The sequence below is a fragment of the Musa acuminata genome, chromosome BXJ1-10, assembly GCF_036884655.1.
Source record: "Musa acuminata AAA Group cultivar baxijiao chromosome BXJ1-10, Cavendish_Baxijiao_AAA, whole genome shotgun sequence".
NCBI lineage: Eukaryota > Viridiplantae > Streptophyta > Magnoliopsida > Zingiberales > Musaceae > Musa > Musa acuminata.
In genome coordinates, this window is record NC_088336.1 from 28,939,310 (window position 1) to 28,955,983 (window position 16,674).

Here is a 16,674-nt window from a genome sequence, read left to right on the forward strand (position 1 = left end):
CTAAAATACTAAAATAGAAACTCTCGAGTTTGATGCTGCTCGGCCTTGAGGACAAGGCTGATTTGAAAATTGAGGAATTATTAGGACCTTTTTATTTTATGAGCTTTGAATAATGTTTATTGAGTCTGTTTAATTTAGATAGAGTCGGATAGAAATTTATTTAATATTTATTTATTATTCGGTTAAACTCTGTAAATAGCGATGTAACATTTTCAATCAATCAATCAATGAAATATTATTCCAGTTTGTTATGACAAATCTAGGAGATCGATCCCTTCGAAGCGATGAAGGAGGCTGATCCCATCATCTTTTCTTTTATTTTTTTTATAATAAATCTTAGGATTCTATCGTTTGATATCGGATAAGACTTTAGATCTTATCGAGACATAATGAATGGTTGGCGAGGAGAGGTCGGTCGCTCTCACTCCTCCATTGAGAGTGAACTCATCGAATCATGGGTAGGCCACTGCCTGATGCTTGGGCCGGATGGAACCCCTCTTTCGTCAACGGGTTATTCAAACCGTTCTTCCTCTGCCACCTGCAGTCACGTGAGTCAGTGACAGTAGCGGTGAACTCTCTTTCTGGGTAATGGTCAACGCGACGCGTGTTTTGTTTTTGTTTTCTTGTGGAGTGCCGGCGAGCTGTGTTTTTGTTTTTCATGTTTTTCAGCGCAAGAAGGGGATCTCATGACCTTTTAGACGCCTTAAGGCCGAGAGAGTCTGGTGGTCGGGCCACCGATGGAGCTCGTCTCCCTCGTCTTGAAACGCCTCTTCCTTCTTCTTCTTGCCCTTCTCTCATGTCCCACCAACACGATCGCTAGAGGCGGGGACCTGGGCGCGCATCCTTCACCAGGTTCTCTAATCTTCCTACATTTTCATCTCGAGTCCGTTTCTTTTCGCTTGACCCGCCAGAACCGAGTCATCCGGTGAGAAATTTGTGGAACTGCGTTGTTGATTTCTTGATGCCGTCGATTTGTTTTTCTCAAATGGGCCACGATAGGTTTGTGAACGATGCAAGTGATGGTAATCTTGAAATTGACATGGCCGTCGTCGGGCTTCTAGGGTTCCAATTTGCGGTTTCGTTAGATGGAACCATTATGCAGATAGCTAGGGGTTTTTTGACTTTAGGCGTTACCAGTGAGCAGTAAATAACTAACAGATTTGATTTTCTGAATCAAGAACTAAGGATTTGTTACTAATGTAACTAAAGAAAACGGAGTTGTGTGATTATCTCTTCTTTATGGCGGTCAATTTATCTCTCGCAGCAAGAATTTGTTCAAAAGGCACGAGTTCTCCAAACCCGAGCGGTCATGTGACGCGTATGTTTTGCAGGGTTTATGGGCCGTGGAGGTGGTCTCCTTGCCCGGCGTCTGTTTGAAGATAACTATCCTGAGATAACGTATGTATTGAGTGGTAATCGAATTTGGTGACTACGTTCGGTAGGATGGATGTATTTAGGAAATGTAACATTTTGTTACTGTTTTAACAAACTTGCAGCGATGAAATGACTCGTGGGTATATGAGCAACTCCGAGCTTGAGGAGGCTGTAAAGAAATTCAGTAAAAGATGTGCTAATATTACCAGGATATACAGGTAAATTTGATATAACATTTAGATGCTCCTCTTTTGTGATTTCATTAATGAAACGACAAATGTCTGATGATTTTCTTGAGGGTTCATATAGCATAAGATGGTATGGTAGTGGGCATATTACAGAGATAAATTTAAAATCACAACTTCAACCTAAATGTCATGGCACCATTTTACTGTAGTCTTGTTCTTGGATTTGTTAGTTCACCGTATTGCGAGTTTTCCCCTACGTATGCTGACCTACATTGTCTTCTCTCTTTGAGGGATCCTCCAAACCTGATTCAGCATTGGAAAGAGTGTCCAGGGTTATCCATTGGTAAACTTCTTTTTCAAGTGAAAGAAACATGTTGTGTTCTATTACACTTTTTTTCTGTTTTATAGAGTGTGTTTCTATTAACTATCAAATTCATCTTCTTTTTTGCCTATAGTGGGTAATTGAAATATCTGACAAGCCTGGGCAAGAAGAGCCTGAACCTTCATTTAAGGTTAGTGACTTCTAGCCTTTCTCTTCAACAATTTTCACTTCTGAAAAAAGAGATAAACTGATCTGAACTTAATTGAAGCCCTCACACAAGCTTCTTTTCTAATAAAACCATACGTTTTTTAGCTCAAGAAATAACCAAATTACGCATCCAACGGACATCCTCAGCCTCAAAAAAATTATGCATTATAGAGTTGTGCCTTCCTCACGCCTGCCATCAATGCTTGGTATTCAGCCATGTTTTCATTAGCTTCCTAACATGGAGCAACCCATGCTGCCAGAATCCTCCCTTGACCATGGTTGAACACTTTTCCAGTGTGGGCTAGACGATAGATCAAATGAGTCATCACGTTCAAGTATAAGACTATAAGTATGTTATCATTCCTAGCACATCCCATATGGTGCATCAATGGAACAGAGACCTCTCAGAACTATTGCTACAATCAGCAAACCTAAGCCCTTTCACAAGCTAACCTTTATAAACTTCACTTTATGGAGCTACAGCTTGTAATAAAATATCGAATTATGGTGCTCTTCATTACTCAAGAGAGTTCAACTTCCTTATAAATTTAAGGTGATTAGTTAACTTATAAAGTGTTTTTTGTTTAATACTGTTTTTTTTCCTTTATGTAATTGTCTTCAACATGTCATACATGTTGATTATGTCCACACTCTTTAACTTAATAGATGAGTAAGCGTAGGTTATCAGCTGACAGTTTGACTCAAAACTTCAAAATTGATTTCTACTATTATCTTAGCCTAGATCATCAATATGTTGCCTTCACCTAGTTGCATCAATGTGTTGTTTAAGATTTTTGTACTGTCACTATTGCATGCCATGTTCCTGAAAATTTCTCATTGGAGTTAATTCTCCTAACTCTGGGTTTTCTAGTATTGGGAATTGGTCTTATCTGAACTGCTAAAGGCTTATCCCACTTTGGATCAGATTGATTCTCTGGTTGTCAGTGCACTAATCTTTGTCATATAGAGAGAAAGAAATGGGGCAATTGCTGCACAAAGGATTTGTGATTTATGCCATTTATGTATTCTTTTTAGATAAATAATACTCTACGTGAAGTGCTTGTGTTCTCCTTCTAGATTCTTCTGAGGTGTAGGGAAATCTTTCAAGATTGCTCGTTGCTTGTATGAGCTTAAATTGCAACAAATCTGATAGAACTTTCCACATCATATGTACATTACTTGTAAAGTATGTTATGTCTACATGTGGTATTTTTGAATTTCTAGTTTGGCTCGCTTAATGTGCTGAGGAGACACCTAATGGATATTGTAGTTCGTCGGTAACGTTCATGGTGATGAACCTGTTGGACGAGAGCTACTGATGCTTCTTGCAAATTGGTTATGTGACAACTATATGACGGATACCTTGGTAAATATTTGCCCACACCTGCAGAAGGGGAATAAAGTTATTATTATATGTCAGTGTTAACACATTCAAATACTTTTTTGCTATGTAAACCAATCTGTTTTTCTCTATTTGCAGGCAACACTAATTGTTAAACATGTCCATCTGCATATTCTTCCAACAATGAATCCTGATGGATTTGCTCTTAGGAGACGTGGGAATGCAAATAACGTGGACCTGAATCGAGATTTTCCTGACCAAGTGAGTAGTTGCATTAGAATTGGAATTATCATGATGAACACTGTTTTATATTTCTTACGTGTTGACAAAATGGCACTAAAAGGTTACATATCGTTTATCTGCTCACTGAAACTATTTAGCACAAAAATAATTGCTGATGATATTTCATGACAAACATAAATCCTCTCAGTTTTATCCTATAAATGATATCAAGCACTCCCGCCAACCAGAAACAAGAGCAATTATGACTTGGGTGAAAGAAGGTCATTTCACAGCCTCTGCAAGTTTACATGGGGTAACAGCTTCTTCTGTTTTATCATCTATTGCACAACAAAATGTTCAGAATTTTGACATTAGTATTACCGAATTTTGTTAATTAAACTTATTGCTGATATAAGTTGTTGGGTTATTAAAGAATTCCTAGTTCTGATTCCTGTCTGCTACAGGTCATTTCACTTATGAATCTCATACAACATATATGTGTTGGCAGTGTGACACTAACTCCTTGGCTATCTTTACAGGGTGCGCTTGTTGCAAATTATCCTTGGGATGGCTCCCAAGATACACGGTAATTTTTTTAGTGGCCGCTAAGTAGCTATGGTGCAGCTGTTCTTGGTTCTATACATGCTTCTATAACATAAAATATTCATCTTTATTCAAACTAAACTTAGTTAAAAAGAACTAGTGACCATTTTTCTTGTTGATGTTATTGAATTTTACATGGTTGTAGCACATAGGATGTGCTACAACCATTCCTTTGTTAACTCTACAGTTTAATAATGTCCTTTTTTTCTGCTCCCCATGTGCAAAATAATAGGAATACTGAATGCAAATTGATCAAGATGGGGATGCCTATCGTAACCAGTTGAGACTGATAGCTAGTTTCAAAGCTGATGCTTTATTCTAGTCATATGGCTCTGTTGCATAAAATTCTTTATAATTGCCTCACTAGTGTTTGCCCTGTGGGGACACGAAAGTAACTTCCTCACTTTTCTGTGACATTGAAACTATAGTTTTGTTAAATTTTCTACCACTTTGTGTTTGTGTTCCTATTGCAGATTTATGTGAAGTTCTCATTTCAACCCATGTTTTTTTTGTATAATACTAGTAGTTTGGCATCTTTGGGAAGTTAAAAAAAGGTCATGTGGTTGCTGCAAGTTCATATTTCCATTTTCTGTCAACAGTGTGATATAATTGGTCTCTAGTGAGAAAGGAATTACGTTTTGAGAGCTTCCAATGTCATTTTATTTTTACCTAGCTAGTTCTTCTGTAGTATTTTTGTGAAGCACTAGTTTGCAGTGGGCGCTAAATGTTAAGACTTCACTATTACTTCAATGATGTGTATATACTAATATACATATGAATAATTCTATCATGCAATTGATCATTTACATATTTTTTGACATATTTTACTATCACGCTTAACAAGAATGTCTTTGTTCATTGGTCACAGGAAACAGTATACTTCAAGCCCTGATGATAAGACTTTTCGCTACATGGCTAGTCTCTATAGTCGTTCACACTATAACATGTCCCTGAGCCAAGAATTTGAAGGAGGGATAACAAATGGGGCACTGTGGTATGATATATCAGATCTATTTTCTTTTGTGTCCTAGATTATACTCGACTCCTGTAACTAGTTTAACCCTAAGTTTTGACTTTCCAAACTTGATCTTATGTTAGGTACCCTATATATGGTGGAATGCAAGATTGGAACTACATTCATGGGGGTTGTTTCGAATTGACTTTGGAAATTAGCGATAATAAATGGCCTCAAGCAAACGAGGTTTTGTTTGAATCCTTCATAAATGATGCCCTATGTTTTGATCCACTTGGAGAATGTTCTTAGCTATTTATTATAACTACATCGTGATGTTTCTTGCAATATAAGAACTTGTTTTCAACATTGTTGGATCTGTTTTCTTAGTATAATTTATGCTTCCACCAAACTACAAGTTCTTTAAATTATTTTATTTTATTCTACAGATAACATATAAACTTCTAGGGATAGTTATTCGACAGAATTAGGCACTAGATCATGATACCTTATTTGCAAGAAGGAAATAGCTATTTGGATGAGATGATAAAAGAAACTAGAAATAAGAATATCAACCAAACATAGTGTAGTTAGCTCAACAGTACAACTTTAAGATGATTTTTTGTTCAGATAGGATGTCTAATTAAATATTGTTGCTATGATACTTTGTTATTGAAGTCCTAATTTAAGTTAGTGTACTAGACCCTTATTTTCTCCAATGTTATGTTTGTTTGGAAATCTCTTGGACAAAAAATTATTGCTTGTAATTAGTGTTTTTAAAAACGCTAGGCACCAAGATCCCAAAACGCCCGAGGCATTAGGTGTCCGCCCGAGCGAAACAAGGTGCTCATGAATATCAAAATTTAAAATATATAATTAAAATTTTTGAACAGTCGTTATGTTCTAAGCAGTTTTTTTATATCAATGTGGTGTTCCTACCTATGTGAACTTAGAAGAACTAAGTTCTAATTCCTAATAGAGTAATAGTGCACCACCCCAATATGATGCAACAAGTTAATTGAAGAAGGTATTACCCATAAAATGAGAAAGAGATGACTGAGAAGATGGAGAAGTAACCAGTGGCTATAGAGGAAGGTGGGGGAAGCTGGAAACCGATGGTGGGAGAAGCTACAATGACGGACAAGGTTACCGATGGTGATGGATGAAGTTGCAGTGGCAGACGAAGCATATAAAGGTGGCGAGCTAGTGAAAGGGTTTTACTTCTAATTTCTTTCATCAAGTCGAGCGTGGGGCGAGAGGTGTTAGGGTAAGTGACGTTAGGTGCTTCGATTAAACAAACTTACTTGCCTAGTCAAACCCAAGCTCGAAGTTGACTTGATTTGGCTCGGGTGCTCGTCCGAGGCGCACAGCGCCTGGGCTCAGCCATGCGCCGGAGTGACACCAGTGATTTAAAAAGCACTAAGCGCCAAAAGGTGCCAAAGTCCAAAAACGCCCGAGGCGCTAGGCGCTCGCTTGAGCGAAACGAGGCGCTAAAATATAAAAAATATATAATATAATTAATAAATATAATTTTTTAAATTTTTTAATTAAAATATGTTATTAAATTAAAAAAAATCTATTAACAGTATTGAAAATTAATAATTTCAAATAAACCTAACAATATTAACAGTATACTGTATACTGTTAACAGAAGGAGAAGAAGAAAGTGTAAGGGGGTGCTGAGTCTGTTGACTGAGAAAAGAGGAAGCGGCAGCGGCGAGCAGCGGGAAGCGCGAGCGGCGACAGCAGTAGCGTTTGCGAGCAGCGACAGCGGCGAGCAGCGGCGGCGTGGGTTAGGGTTCAGTTGTCACTTATAGCAATTTTAGTTGGTTCGATTGAACCAACTAACCATCGGAGACCGAACCGGAGCTAAAATCCTGGTTCGGTCGCCTTGGCTAACCCAGGCGCTCGCCCGAAGCGCCCAACGCCTGGGCTCGGGCGAGCGCCCAGGCGGCGCCTGTTTGAAGCGCGCCGCCTGGGAGATTAGCGAGGCGCTCGGGCCTCGCCTCACCTCGCCCGAGCGCTTAGGCGAGCGCCCGAGCACCTTTTTAAATCGCTGAGCGACACTTCACTGAAACGCCTTGCCTTAAGGTGTTGTGAGGCTCTTGGGTCTCGCCTCGCCTGAGTGCCTAGGCGAGCGCCTTTTGGAAACACTACTTGTAATTATAGTCAAGGAGATCCAATAAAGAACAGAGAGAATTTTTTGTGGGGATCAAAAAGGTCCAAGAATGATAGAATTCTAAAGCCTCTAGGATTGGTGTTGTTTAGCTAAAAGGAGTAGCCTTTAAGTCAATGTATAGTTGATATATTCATGTTAAGAGCATTTAGAATCACAGTCTCCTCCATCATCTGCCATTTGTCATCTTAAATTCACAACAAATCCTCCCGTCAAATGACATTTAGATCGGAATATGCAGTGCATATACTTCGAATGGTGGATAAGGGAATGAACTGCAGATCCCATGACTCTTAAGAGCTAACACATTGCAGAAAGCAAATCATGTTAGTAATAAACTGAGAATTTATTTTGCACATGATTGTGTCTGCTAACACTAGAATTGGTCTCTTACATTTCCGGCCAGCGCAGTTACCTAAAATGGTTTAACCAGTTAGGACCTAGACAGACTGTGGAATTAACTGAGACTGCTAGAATGGCTCTATCAATCAGTGTGGATGAAATTAGTCATACTTTTAGAATTACTTAGTGCCAAACACCGGGTGTGATGGCAGGCCTGATTTATGTAATTATTGTGACTCTGAAGAAATGGATAATCTCCCTTTACAACTTATTTCTAAAAGAGTATGACAGTATTTAAATATGAAATCAATCACCAAAATGAGTTACTGTAAAAAATTGATTGATGCTTCATTACTAGCAGGTTTTTGAAAATTGGAGGTGCAACAAATAACATACCTAAAATTAAAAATAAATAAATATTATAATTTTCTTGAAGACCTAGCTTGAAAACCCTCTTCAATCTGTTTGAGATTTTGGATGCATTTACTTGTATTTGCATTGACCTCTTCTATGATATCACCAAGACATTAATTACATTCTTCTTTCCTTTGTTTCCTATGTTCAGCTTCCTATCATCTGGGATTACAACAGAAAGAGTATGTTAAACCTAGTAGCAAGTCTTGTGAAGGTACACTATTTATGTATTCTTTACTATCATTTAGCTACAAATCTTGTCAACAATCCCAAGTCTCAATTTTATGTAGTAATATGATATCTGGATAACTTTTTACATTTCAGACAGGGGTTCATGGAAGGATTTTCTCATCAAAAGATGGTCATCCATTGCCTGCCTCTGTGATGATCAAGGGGATCAACTACAAGGTAAGTTCTGTCCTGTGATTACAGTTTATATTCTTACATTATACCAAAGTGAAGTTATGGTATACTGAACTGATTTTTGTGGCTGGCATTTGATGCAACTGGACTTATAATTTACTAGCATCCTCTAGTTTGACTAGCTATTGTGGAACAGCTCAAACATGGGGGCCTAGTTCTGATTTCTGGCCTCTATGAAACGAGAGGAGACTTCTGCATAGCATTCTTCAAATAAAAAAGAACATCGTACCTACTGTCATCATATTAAAAGATTCTTTGACTTGTAAATTTTCCTTTTTTTCTTTTTTTAGGTGAATGCCAGTAGTACATTGGGTGATTACCATCGAATGTTGACCCCGGGGGAGAGCTATGAAGGTATCATCATTTTTAGCATATGTCTGACTTTTGCCCTTTAAATAATTTAAAGCTGATTCTTGGTGCTGCAAAATGTGGCTCTATGGTCATCATAGTGAGTATCAAAATGTTGGTTCTGCCGAGTGCATTGCCACCGTAACTACCAATTATTTGAACCATTTGACTAACAAGAAATTTTGAACTAGTTGTCAAAGCAGAAGACATTGGTACGGAATGACTCTTCTATGAATCCACGAATTCAAGTTAAAATCTGATGTCTACCAGGTTAACAATATTCATTTTTTTGTATCAATGTCATTTTTTTTAATTTTTCAGTTATGGTGTCTATGCCTGGCTTCCAGCAAAAAGGTACACGAATATTGCTAGGAGATGAATCAGCTAGCTTGGATTTCATTTTGGATCCTGATGAAGCAACCAAAAATGAGCATACTAGTGTTAAAGGATTTGGCTGCAGCTGTGATGGCAAAGACAAGCTTGAGCTGGTTGAGTATTTAAGAGGGGTCCACCTGGAAATCTATATTCTTGTCTGCATATCCTTGTTTCTCTGCTTTTTGTTGAGGAGGAAAACATTGTGCAAGTTACTGAACCGGCGGAGACAGATCACACAAAAACGACCAGTGGTTGTTTAAAGCCAACTAATACATAGTAATTCTTTGGTCAACACCTATAAAGACGTCATTTTTTGGTTTCCTGGGGTGATCCTGATGGTGATGCATTCTACAAGGGAGTAGCTGTATCGTTATCTGCAAGCACGAGATGGGAGCCAGCCATAGTTCAGTAGCAGAATTTATCGTTGCTTGCTGTATACTAAGTATTTGCATTAATTGAAAATGAGGTCATGTAAGTGATTTAAACTGTATTGAAAATGAGGTCCTCTTGCGTGGTTTCCTTACCCTTCTTGCAGTAGACTGTTCTCCGTCGCAAGCTATGCTTTTGTTTCTATTTAAGACCCTACCTAGCACACAGTGTTGTGGAGAACACTGATGGCACCGGTCAGATGAGTCTCCAAAGATTGATGATGCAAAGCATTCTCAAACAACTGCCCTAGAAAACTAAAAATTCTGGATCGACGTCTGCTTGATCGTATGTTGCAAGATACGGTGGTAGGAGGATATTGGAGTCTTATCGGTCCGGCGGGTGGAAACGCACCTTTGTGTTCTTACCGCCTCCCAGCCAGATGATAAAATGGCTCAAAAAAAAAAAAAATTTTTTTTGTTGGTTGAAATCATTTCTCCTTCTAAGAGGCCATTCTTGTCTCACCTGCGGCTTCGAGAATTTTAAACGTGGAAGGATTTTTGACTGAGAGGAAGTATGAGAATCCCCATGTACTTACCTGATGCCAAGCTGATCACAAGGTTGCCCGAAATTTGTTTTCTTGGTGGTTTTGTTTATTCCTTTAATATCATTCTTCTTCGTATCACTCTGCGGTGACCAGAACCCAAGCGATCGGAAGGAGTACGCATGTGCGGTGTTGCTACCGCATACGTTGCAGACGAGGAAAAGTCCCCAAAAAAATTATTTTGGCGGTGACCAGAACCAAAATGCCCTGAGGAAGTCAGACGGAGTGCAGGCACCTGTAGGTAGTGTTACCGCATCCAAGACAGATGAGAAAAGATCGGAAAATTTTTTTTTTTGGCGTCGATTGCGTCAAACTTGCCGTTTGTTTCTCTCACCAATCGGTGACCAGAATCTAAAGGACGTAACATGCACTTTTAATTATCACGCCCCGTACCACACAGAAAGATTCTGTTTCCTAGCGTCAGCTTTCCGATCTTTCACATCTCACACCACAACATCATTCTCCGGTGGAGTACTGCTTCGCGTCATCGGAGATCGACGGCCACAGAGGTCCCAAATCTCATCATCCGCAGGTGTCAATACTGTCCTTCGGATGTTATGCTATAACTATGCCTCCTTATCGATTTAGAGGGGGTACCAAGATTTCTTGATCTATTAAATAGTTAAACCCATGCCAAAGAGAGCACCAGTGGTCTAGTGGTAGAATAGTACCCTGCCACGGTACAGACCCGGGTTCGATTCCCGGCTGGTGCATTCAATTTTCTATTTTGTGGTTTTTTGGTCACGCACAGGAGATCCTTCGTTGGCTCCGAATCGACGGGAAATCTCTTCTCGGTTGTCCAAACGTTTCGATGTTGTTTCCTTGTGCAAGTTGAATACCTATTTCCTTCTTCTTTATACCACCAGTAAGCATGCCATATATTTTATTTACACACAATATATCAAAGCAACACCAAGCTATACTTCATCCTAGTGACGAATTGTTCGGTCATAGATACAGCGAAGCCATAGCACCAGCAGTTGATAACTGGGACATCTTGTTCTGGTGATCAAGCCCAAACTATTTGAACATCTTGTTCTGGTGATGAAGCAAAAGAAATATACCAATCAGGGCAGTTTACACAAGGAACGGAGGCCGTCAACAATGCCGTGGATCGCGGCATGGGAATGGGCAGTGCCAGCAAAGAGTAGATGTTTCGGTGCTTCAGCACGATCGAAATAGAAGGCTCCAGATTTTAGTTTTTCCTTCGGCTGCAGAGCTAACCAAATCACCGTATCTGCTCCCTCATCTTTCGTCCTCAGCTTCCCTGATAACCTGGCATATCCAAGAATGTCGAGCAATTCATGCCAGCAGTGACTTGCAGTCACATTAGAACAATTACCTTTCTGAAAAGCCAGGCAAGCTTTGAGCTACGCCGGGTGTGTCGGCCCAGCCGGGATGCATCGAATAGAAGTCAATGCCTTTACCAGTGTAGGTTTCTGCCCACTTTTCGGTCAATGCCACCTAAAATCAGAAGAAATATAGTCAAAATTAAATAAACTTAAAGGGCAGAAGCTTCTGGCTGCTCCTCCCATTTTTCCTTGAGCAGCCTCAAATATAATCAACATCCCTCGTCCCACCAGTAATAAGATCTTATAATGTTTCATAGAGAACAAGAAAGGTGACCAATAAAGACTAAAATGCTCAACCATGAAAAGATCCTCCATCGCTATTGCTTGGTTATAAGACTATTGTTCACAAAAGCTGACAGCACTAGAATAGCAGAATTTCCTGAGAGATTGGTTGCATACTGCACCAAAAAATAAGGTTTCATGACCAAACTTAACCCCAACAGCATATAAATCGAGTTGCCATTAGCTTCAACGGGATGCTCCCGTGGTTATCAACTTAGCAGAATGCCAAATGGACAACAGCACTACTAGGAAACATTATGACTATACTAATTAAAATGTATTGTAGCACCAGCAATTCTGGAGGCTACAAGAGAAAATTGTCTTGAACAATTGTGCAGATCATCTAATAACAAAAAACAAATAACGTACTACTATAAAGATAAAATATAGATTGTCAGGGTTGCTATGTTACACAAATAAAAGGTAAACAAGTTCAGAGAAAAAATAGAGAAAAAGAATACAAGAAAATTAAAAAGATGCAGAGAGAAGATGTCAAATGGCAAGGCTCCTTATAATTATTAAATATTTTGTTCTCAAACTCAACTATCATTCCAAAGAGATGAAGAGAAAAACAAATTTGCGCTCTTTGAGGGGCTCTTTAATTTCAGAAACAAGGGCCATAACCAGCTCTTCCTCCCTATTCTAACTATTAACTTGATTTTAAAATAGCAAGAGCATGTTTCCTAATTAAGACTGTAGTTCTTTACTTATGACTCCAGATAAACTCTAATTTGACCTTTTAAGACAATTAAAGAAAACAAATTATTAAAGGACAAAATCGTAAGGAGTGTTTAAAGATGGAAAATGATTTCGATTCCAATATATACCAGGCCTCATTCCATCAAATAATTTGGTGAAACATTAAATTTTTTATCAACAAACAATGATTTTTCATAAATCTTCCTTAAGTCAAATTGGACAAGGCAAGTTGATGTAGCATTTCCTGAAACCCTGGTGCTCATTCTTAAAATCATGGATATATCCAAAGGAAATTTGGAGTCTGAACCATACATACTAACCTGCACTCTCTTGTTTCTAGCATATTGTAATGTTCCATCAAAATTGCTTTCGCTGAACTGCAGTCATGAAGTAAAAATAAGGTGCGAGATAACATGGTAACATCATTCAGAATCTGAAATAGCCATACAAGTAGTGACCCCGCAAGAATACAACTAAAATTTTGAACACATATTAATTCATCGGACTTTAACCTAAAATGTGTGAAGCATGAATTAGAACAAAGCTACCTGTAAATCTGGCGTCAAAGGTGTTGTATACATCCCACCCGAAGAAACTGTAATAACTCGAGCATCAGGTGCTGCTTTTTCCAACAATGGCATCATTAACTCTGTTAAGGCATAAGTCGCGGCTACATTAACAGCAAAGTTCAACTCCAATCTGATTCAGAATAGCATAGTTAAGCAAGTAGCAGTATCAAATGGATATATGTGAATTTTACAATTTTTTAAACTGATGAGATTCTAGGTCTATCAATGTTCGTATTGCTGTAAATTTGAACAATATCACTAGAGGGAAAATATCAAGAAGATATGATAACTACAACAAGGAATTACCCTTCTGGCGTAGTCACTCGATTCTGCTCTAATAAACCGGCATTGTTAACCTGGATAAACAGAATTGTTCAATAATGTACTTCCTCGTTTCTTTCTAATATTAAGAATCCATAAGAGAAGGTAATTCAACCAATCCCCTAATAAAAGAAAAAACTATGTTGTTACCACTACAAAACTAGACATTTTAAAAGGTTTATATTATATTATATTATATTATATTATATATATATATATATATATATTTATTTATTTATATATATAATGTGTATCTGTATAAAAAGTTATGTTTCTTCAAAATAATCATGTACACATCTACAAGAGATATGTACATGATTATCTTGAGAACAATAATTCAGGAACAAACCTGTGCAACAATGATTTAGTATGGAGCTACAGAATGGGCACATAAACACATATTTAAGTACAGACCATGGTCAAACATATCGCATCTATGATGAAAGAGTAATCGAGGGATTTTGTCATCTGAAGGTTTTCATTATTTGTTACTTTTATAAAGACCACTATAAACAAAGATTTGCAGTTCATTCCCTTCCCTTATGCACCCCTATGCAATAATCAGAATTTGTGTTTAAGATCATGGAATACTTAACAATCTTGCCAGGTAGTAATTATGTTAACTTATCATACTTACAAGGACATGAAGAGGCTTCTCCTGCACAGAAAATCTAGACACAAATGCCTGAACTTCGTTAATGGAAGAAAGATCACATATCTGCCAAAAGAAATGTAAACAGAATGGAGAAAGTGAGAAGGTGCAACAGCTGGTAAAAGGTTATCAGCATAGTAGGAGAAGAGAATCCATCAAAGGTTCTTATTCTTGTGTGCAAATAGATGACGCATCGACAAACTTTCCTATGTAGCCCAAGAAAAGATTGAGGAAAGCTAGATCAAGCAAAACACAAACTACATCAGACAGCATACCTCCAGATGTATGTTTGGGTTACCCGTGGACAACTGAATTTTAGAGAGTGCAGCCTCTCCCCTCTCCTTGCTACGACAGACCATATAGACGGTTGCACCTCTGCAAATAAACTTGACATGTCATAGCAACAAGCATTTGCTGAGGGTAAACAAATAGTATATTTAGTTAGGGAGTACATCGGTTCACCAAATAACTTTTTTAATCATAGAATAAGTCATTACCGTGAAGCCAGACCCTCGACGGTTGCATAACCAATGCCGGAATTAGCTCCCGTGACCATGCAATTTTTTCCCTCCATATGAACTTGCATATCTTCTTCTTTGAACTTTTTGGAATGCTCCCTGGTTACGTACAATCCAATATCAGCAGAAATCAGGTGAAATACACGAAACCCAGAGCAACTATCATTTGATAGAAATTCTCGACCTAAAATCCTAAAGGCACCATTGCCTGGTAACTTGTTAATCAGCACAGAGACATCATAAACAGCAAGTGAGAAACACTGATTCATGGAACCTTTTGCTCATTCTGTTGCCAACTTCAACATGCTCCATCATTAATTCCTTTCCAGGGCCAAGCATATTCCTTTATGAAAATTGCTTTTGAAATGCTCTTGAAACCGCCAATTCAGGCATGGTTGTTTAAGAGCAACAGGTTTAGTCTCTTGCCATATAAGATGATGATACTTAAGTCTATTTCGTCCACCTTACCAGCGTTGTTGGCGTCATTGCAAGTAGTCAGTATGCATCCAACATTATCTTGGTTGATGTACATGTCAGTCACAACACTAACATACTGATATAGAAGTCTATCTTGTCCACGTTTCCGGTGTCCTTCATATCATTGCAGATAATTAGTAGATATGGAATAAGCACCGTTCTCTTGAGGTTGCAGTCAATCAGTCACCTAACCTCACCCAAGAGAAGACCAGACTAGTCATAGAGATAGCGGGTGTTCTTCTTTTTTTTTTTTTTTTTTTTTTTTTTTTTTTTTTTTTTTTTTTTTTCTGGTCACAAAAAATGCATCTCGACTAACTTCTAGAACCACAATGTCTACTTTTTCTTTTTGACTGCATGAGATGGACATGTGTGGTCTCACCTCCATTTTCCTTGCTTGAGGAAGAACTTACCGGTTTCCTAATAGAAAAGTAGCTTCACGAGACACGAAAAGGGCTTATCAAAATTTCGGGAAAATGGGGCGGAGGCCCATCTCGACATGAACAGACGTAACCATAGAATCGAGCAAAAGAGAGGGCGGGCGTGCGAGAAGGGGATTACAGGAAGCCGGATTTGGTGAACTGCGTGAAGCCGTACAAGCCGAAAGCCGCCGTCCTCCATGCCTAAGATCCACAAGGAAAACAAGCTTCTTTAGTTCCGATTCCGAGAAAATCAGTTCCCGCATCCGAAATCTTATTTAGCTTCGAGAAAAAGGCCCTCGCAATTTGTTGCCGATTTCTTTCCCCCCACATCGAAGATCATCATCTTTGGTTTCAAGAAACGCACCCGTAAGGAAGGTTCAAGATTCTGGTTGGCCACCTCATCGGAATAGCAACAACAATAGCAAACAGGTAAGGGATGAGACGAGAGCGTACCTTCTGAAGAAACATCTTCGACTTGTGCAGCTTAATTGACTCTTTCGACTGAGATCTCCCGCGGAAGCCTGTCTTATGTATCCGACGACCGACGGAGGTAAAATATATAATAATAATAATAATAATAATAATAATAATAATAATAATAATAATAATAATAAAAGGCTTTAAACTATTTACGAGAAGAAAAACATATGATGGATAACATTGGTCGGTGATTGTAAGTGTTTGCCGATGTAGAAATCGCGTTGTTTGTCGATGTAAGTGTTTAGTATCTCAAATTTTATATTTTTAATATATATATTAAAATTCTTATATTTTACGAAAGAGAAATACCATATGTGTTATTATATGAAAAAATAACATTAAAATGAGATTAAAAAATTTATATTATTATTCTTATGTAACTTATGTGAATTCTTTAGCAACTATCCTAAGTCAGACTTATGAGGAGGTAAGATCATAAAAGATCCTTCTTAAACGTTTTCTTTTTCAATAATAAAAAACTATAATGACAAAAAGAAAAAGATGAAGTAATTGAATATAACTATCTCATTTTATCTCATAATAAAAAAAATTTCTCTCTCCTAAATTTTCATTTAAATGAAAAAAAAAATAATATTATAAAAATTATCTTTTTAATCCTATTTTAGTGTATTTTTTATACGTGACAA

The 16,674-nt window shown here is 38.0% G+C and overlaps 2 protein-coding genes and 1 non-coding gene across 7 annotated transcripts; 2 read left to right on the forward strand and 1 right to left on the reverse strand.

Moving 5' to 3' along the window:
- The first annotated feature begins 601 nt into the window (after positions 1-601).
- LOC103968823 (carboxypeptidase SOL1) lies at positions 602-9,811 on the forward strand. Of its 3 annotated transcripts, none has more exons than XM_065087631.1 (16): positions 602-852; positions 1,332-1,398; positions 1,497-1,592; positions 1,875-1,905; positions 2,018-2,074; positions 3,362-3,457; positions 3,572-3,694; positions 3,864-3,968; positions 4,195-4,241; positions 5,127-5,252; positions 5,357-5,459; positions 8,294-8,356; positions 8,467-8,550; positions 8,856-8,919; positions 9,105-9,125; positions 9,235-9,811. In XM_065087631.1, the coding sequence occupies exons 1-16, from the start codon at positions 738-740 to the stop codon at positions 9,546-9,548; spliced, it is 1,512 nt and encodes a 503-aa protein (XP_064943703.1). In that variant the 5' UTR covers positions 602-737; the 3' UTR covers positions 9,549-9,811. The 3 variants fall into 3 exon arrangements, with proteins under 3 accessions (XP_064943703.1, XP_009380424.2, XP_064943704.1); XM_065087632.1 differs by having other exon boundaries at positions 708-852; positions 1,265-1,398; XM_009382149.2 differs by lacking the exon at positions 9,105-9,125 and having other exon boundaries at positions 605-852.
- Positions 9,812-10,900: 1,089 nt separating this feature from the next.
- Positions 10,901-10,971, forward strand: TRNAG-GCC (transfer RNA glycine (anticodon GCC)). Its single transcript has one exon. It is a non-coding gene; the product is annotated as a tRNA-Gly (tRNA).
- Positions 10,972-11,157: 186 nt separating this feature from the next.
- Positions 11,158-16,096, reverse strand: LOC135596004 (uncharacterized). Of its 3 annotated transcripts, XM_065087633.1 has the most exons (10): positions 16,001-16,096; positions 15,687-15,748; positions 14,631-14,750; positions 14,409-14,508; positions 14,119-14,199; positions 13,467-13,516; positions 13,140-13,290; positions 12,912-12,968; positions 11,601-11,722; positions 11,158-11,533 (listed from the first exon to the last, which is right to left on the reverse strand). In XM_065087633.1, exons 1-10 carry the CDS (start codon positions 16,013-16,015, stop codon positions 11,326-11,328), a joined length of 966 nt encoding a protein of 321 aa, XP_064943705.1. In that variant the 5' UTR covers positions 16,016-16,096; the 3' UTR covers positions 11,158-11,325. The 3 variants fall into 3 exon arrangements, with proteins under 3 accessions (XP_064943705.1, XP_064943707.1, XP_064943706.1); XM_065087635.1 differs by lacking the exon at positions 15,687-15,748 and having other exon boundaries at positions 16,001-16,095; XM_065087634.1 differs by lacking the exon at positions 13,467-13,516 and having other exon boundaries at positions 15,687-15,890; positions 16,001-16,017.
- Between the last annotated feature and the right edge of the window lie 578 nt (positions 16,097-16,674).

What these genes read in the sequence shown, in the direction of transcription:
- LOC103968823 (XM_065087631.1), top strand. Translation starts at nt 738, where the DNA reads ATGGAGCTCGTCTCCCTCGTCTTGAAACGCCTCTTCCTTCTTCTTCTT. An exon ending in GATGGCTCCCAAGATACACG is followed by an intron (nt 4,242 to 5,126) that starts GTAATTTTTTTA and finishes CATTGGTCACAG; the next exon opens with GAAACAGTATACTTCAAGCC. An exon ending in ATAACAAATGGGGCACTGTG is followed by an intron (nt 5,253 to 5,356) that starts GTATGATATATC and finishes ATCTTATGTTAG; the next exon opens with GTACCCTATATATGGTGGAA.
- LOC135596004 (XM_065087633.1), bottom strand. An exon ending in GTCGAGGGTCTGGCTTCACG is followed by an intron (nt 14,509 to 14,630) that starts GTAATGACTTAT and finishes GTTTATTTGCAG; the next exon opens with AGGTGCAACCGTCTATATGG. An exon ending in CTTTGACGCCAGATTTACAG is followed by an intron (nt 12,969 to 13,139) that starts GTAGCTTTGTTC and finishes TCATGACTGCAG; the next exon opens with TTCAGCGAAAGCAATTTTGA.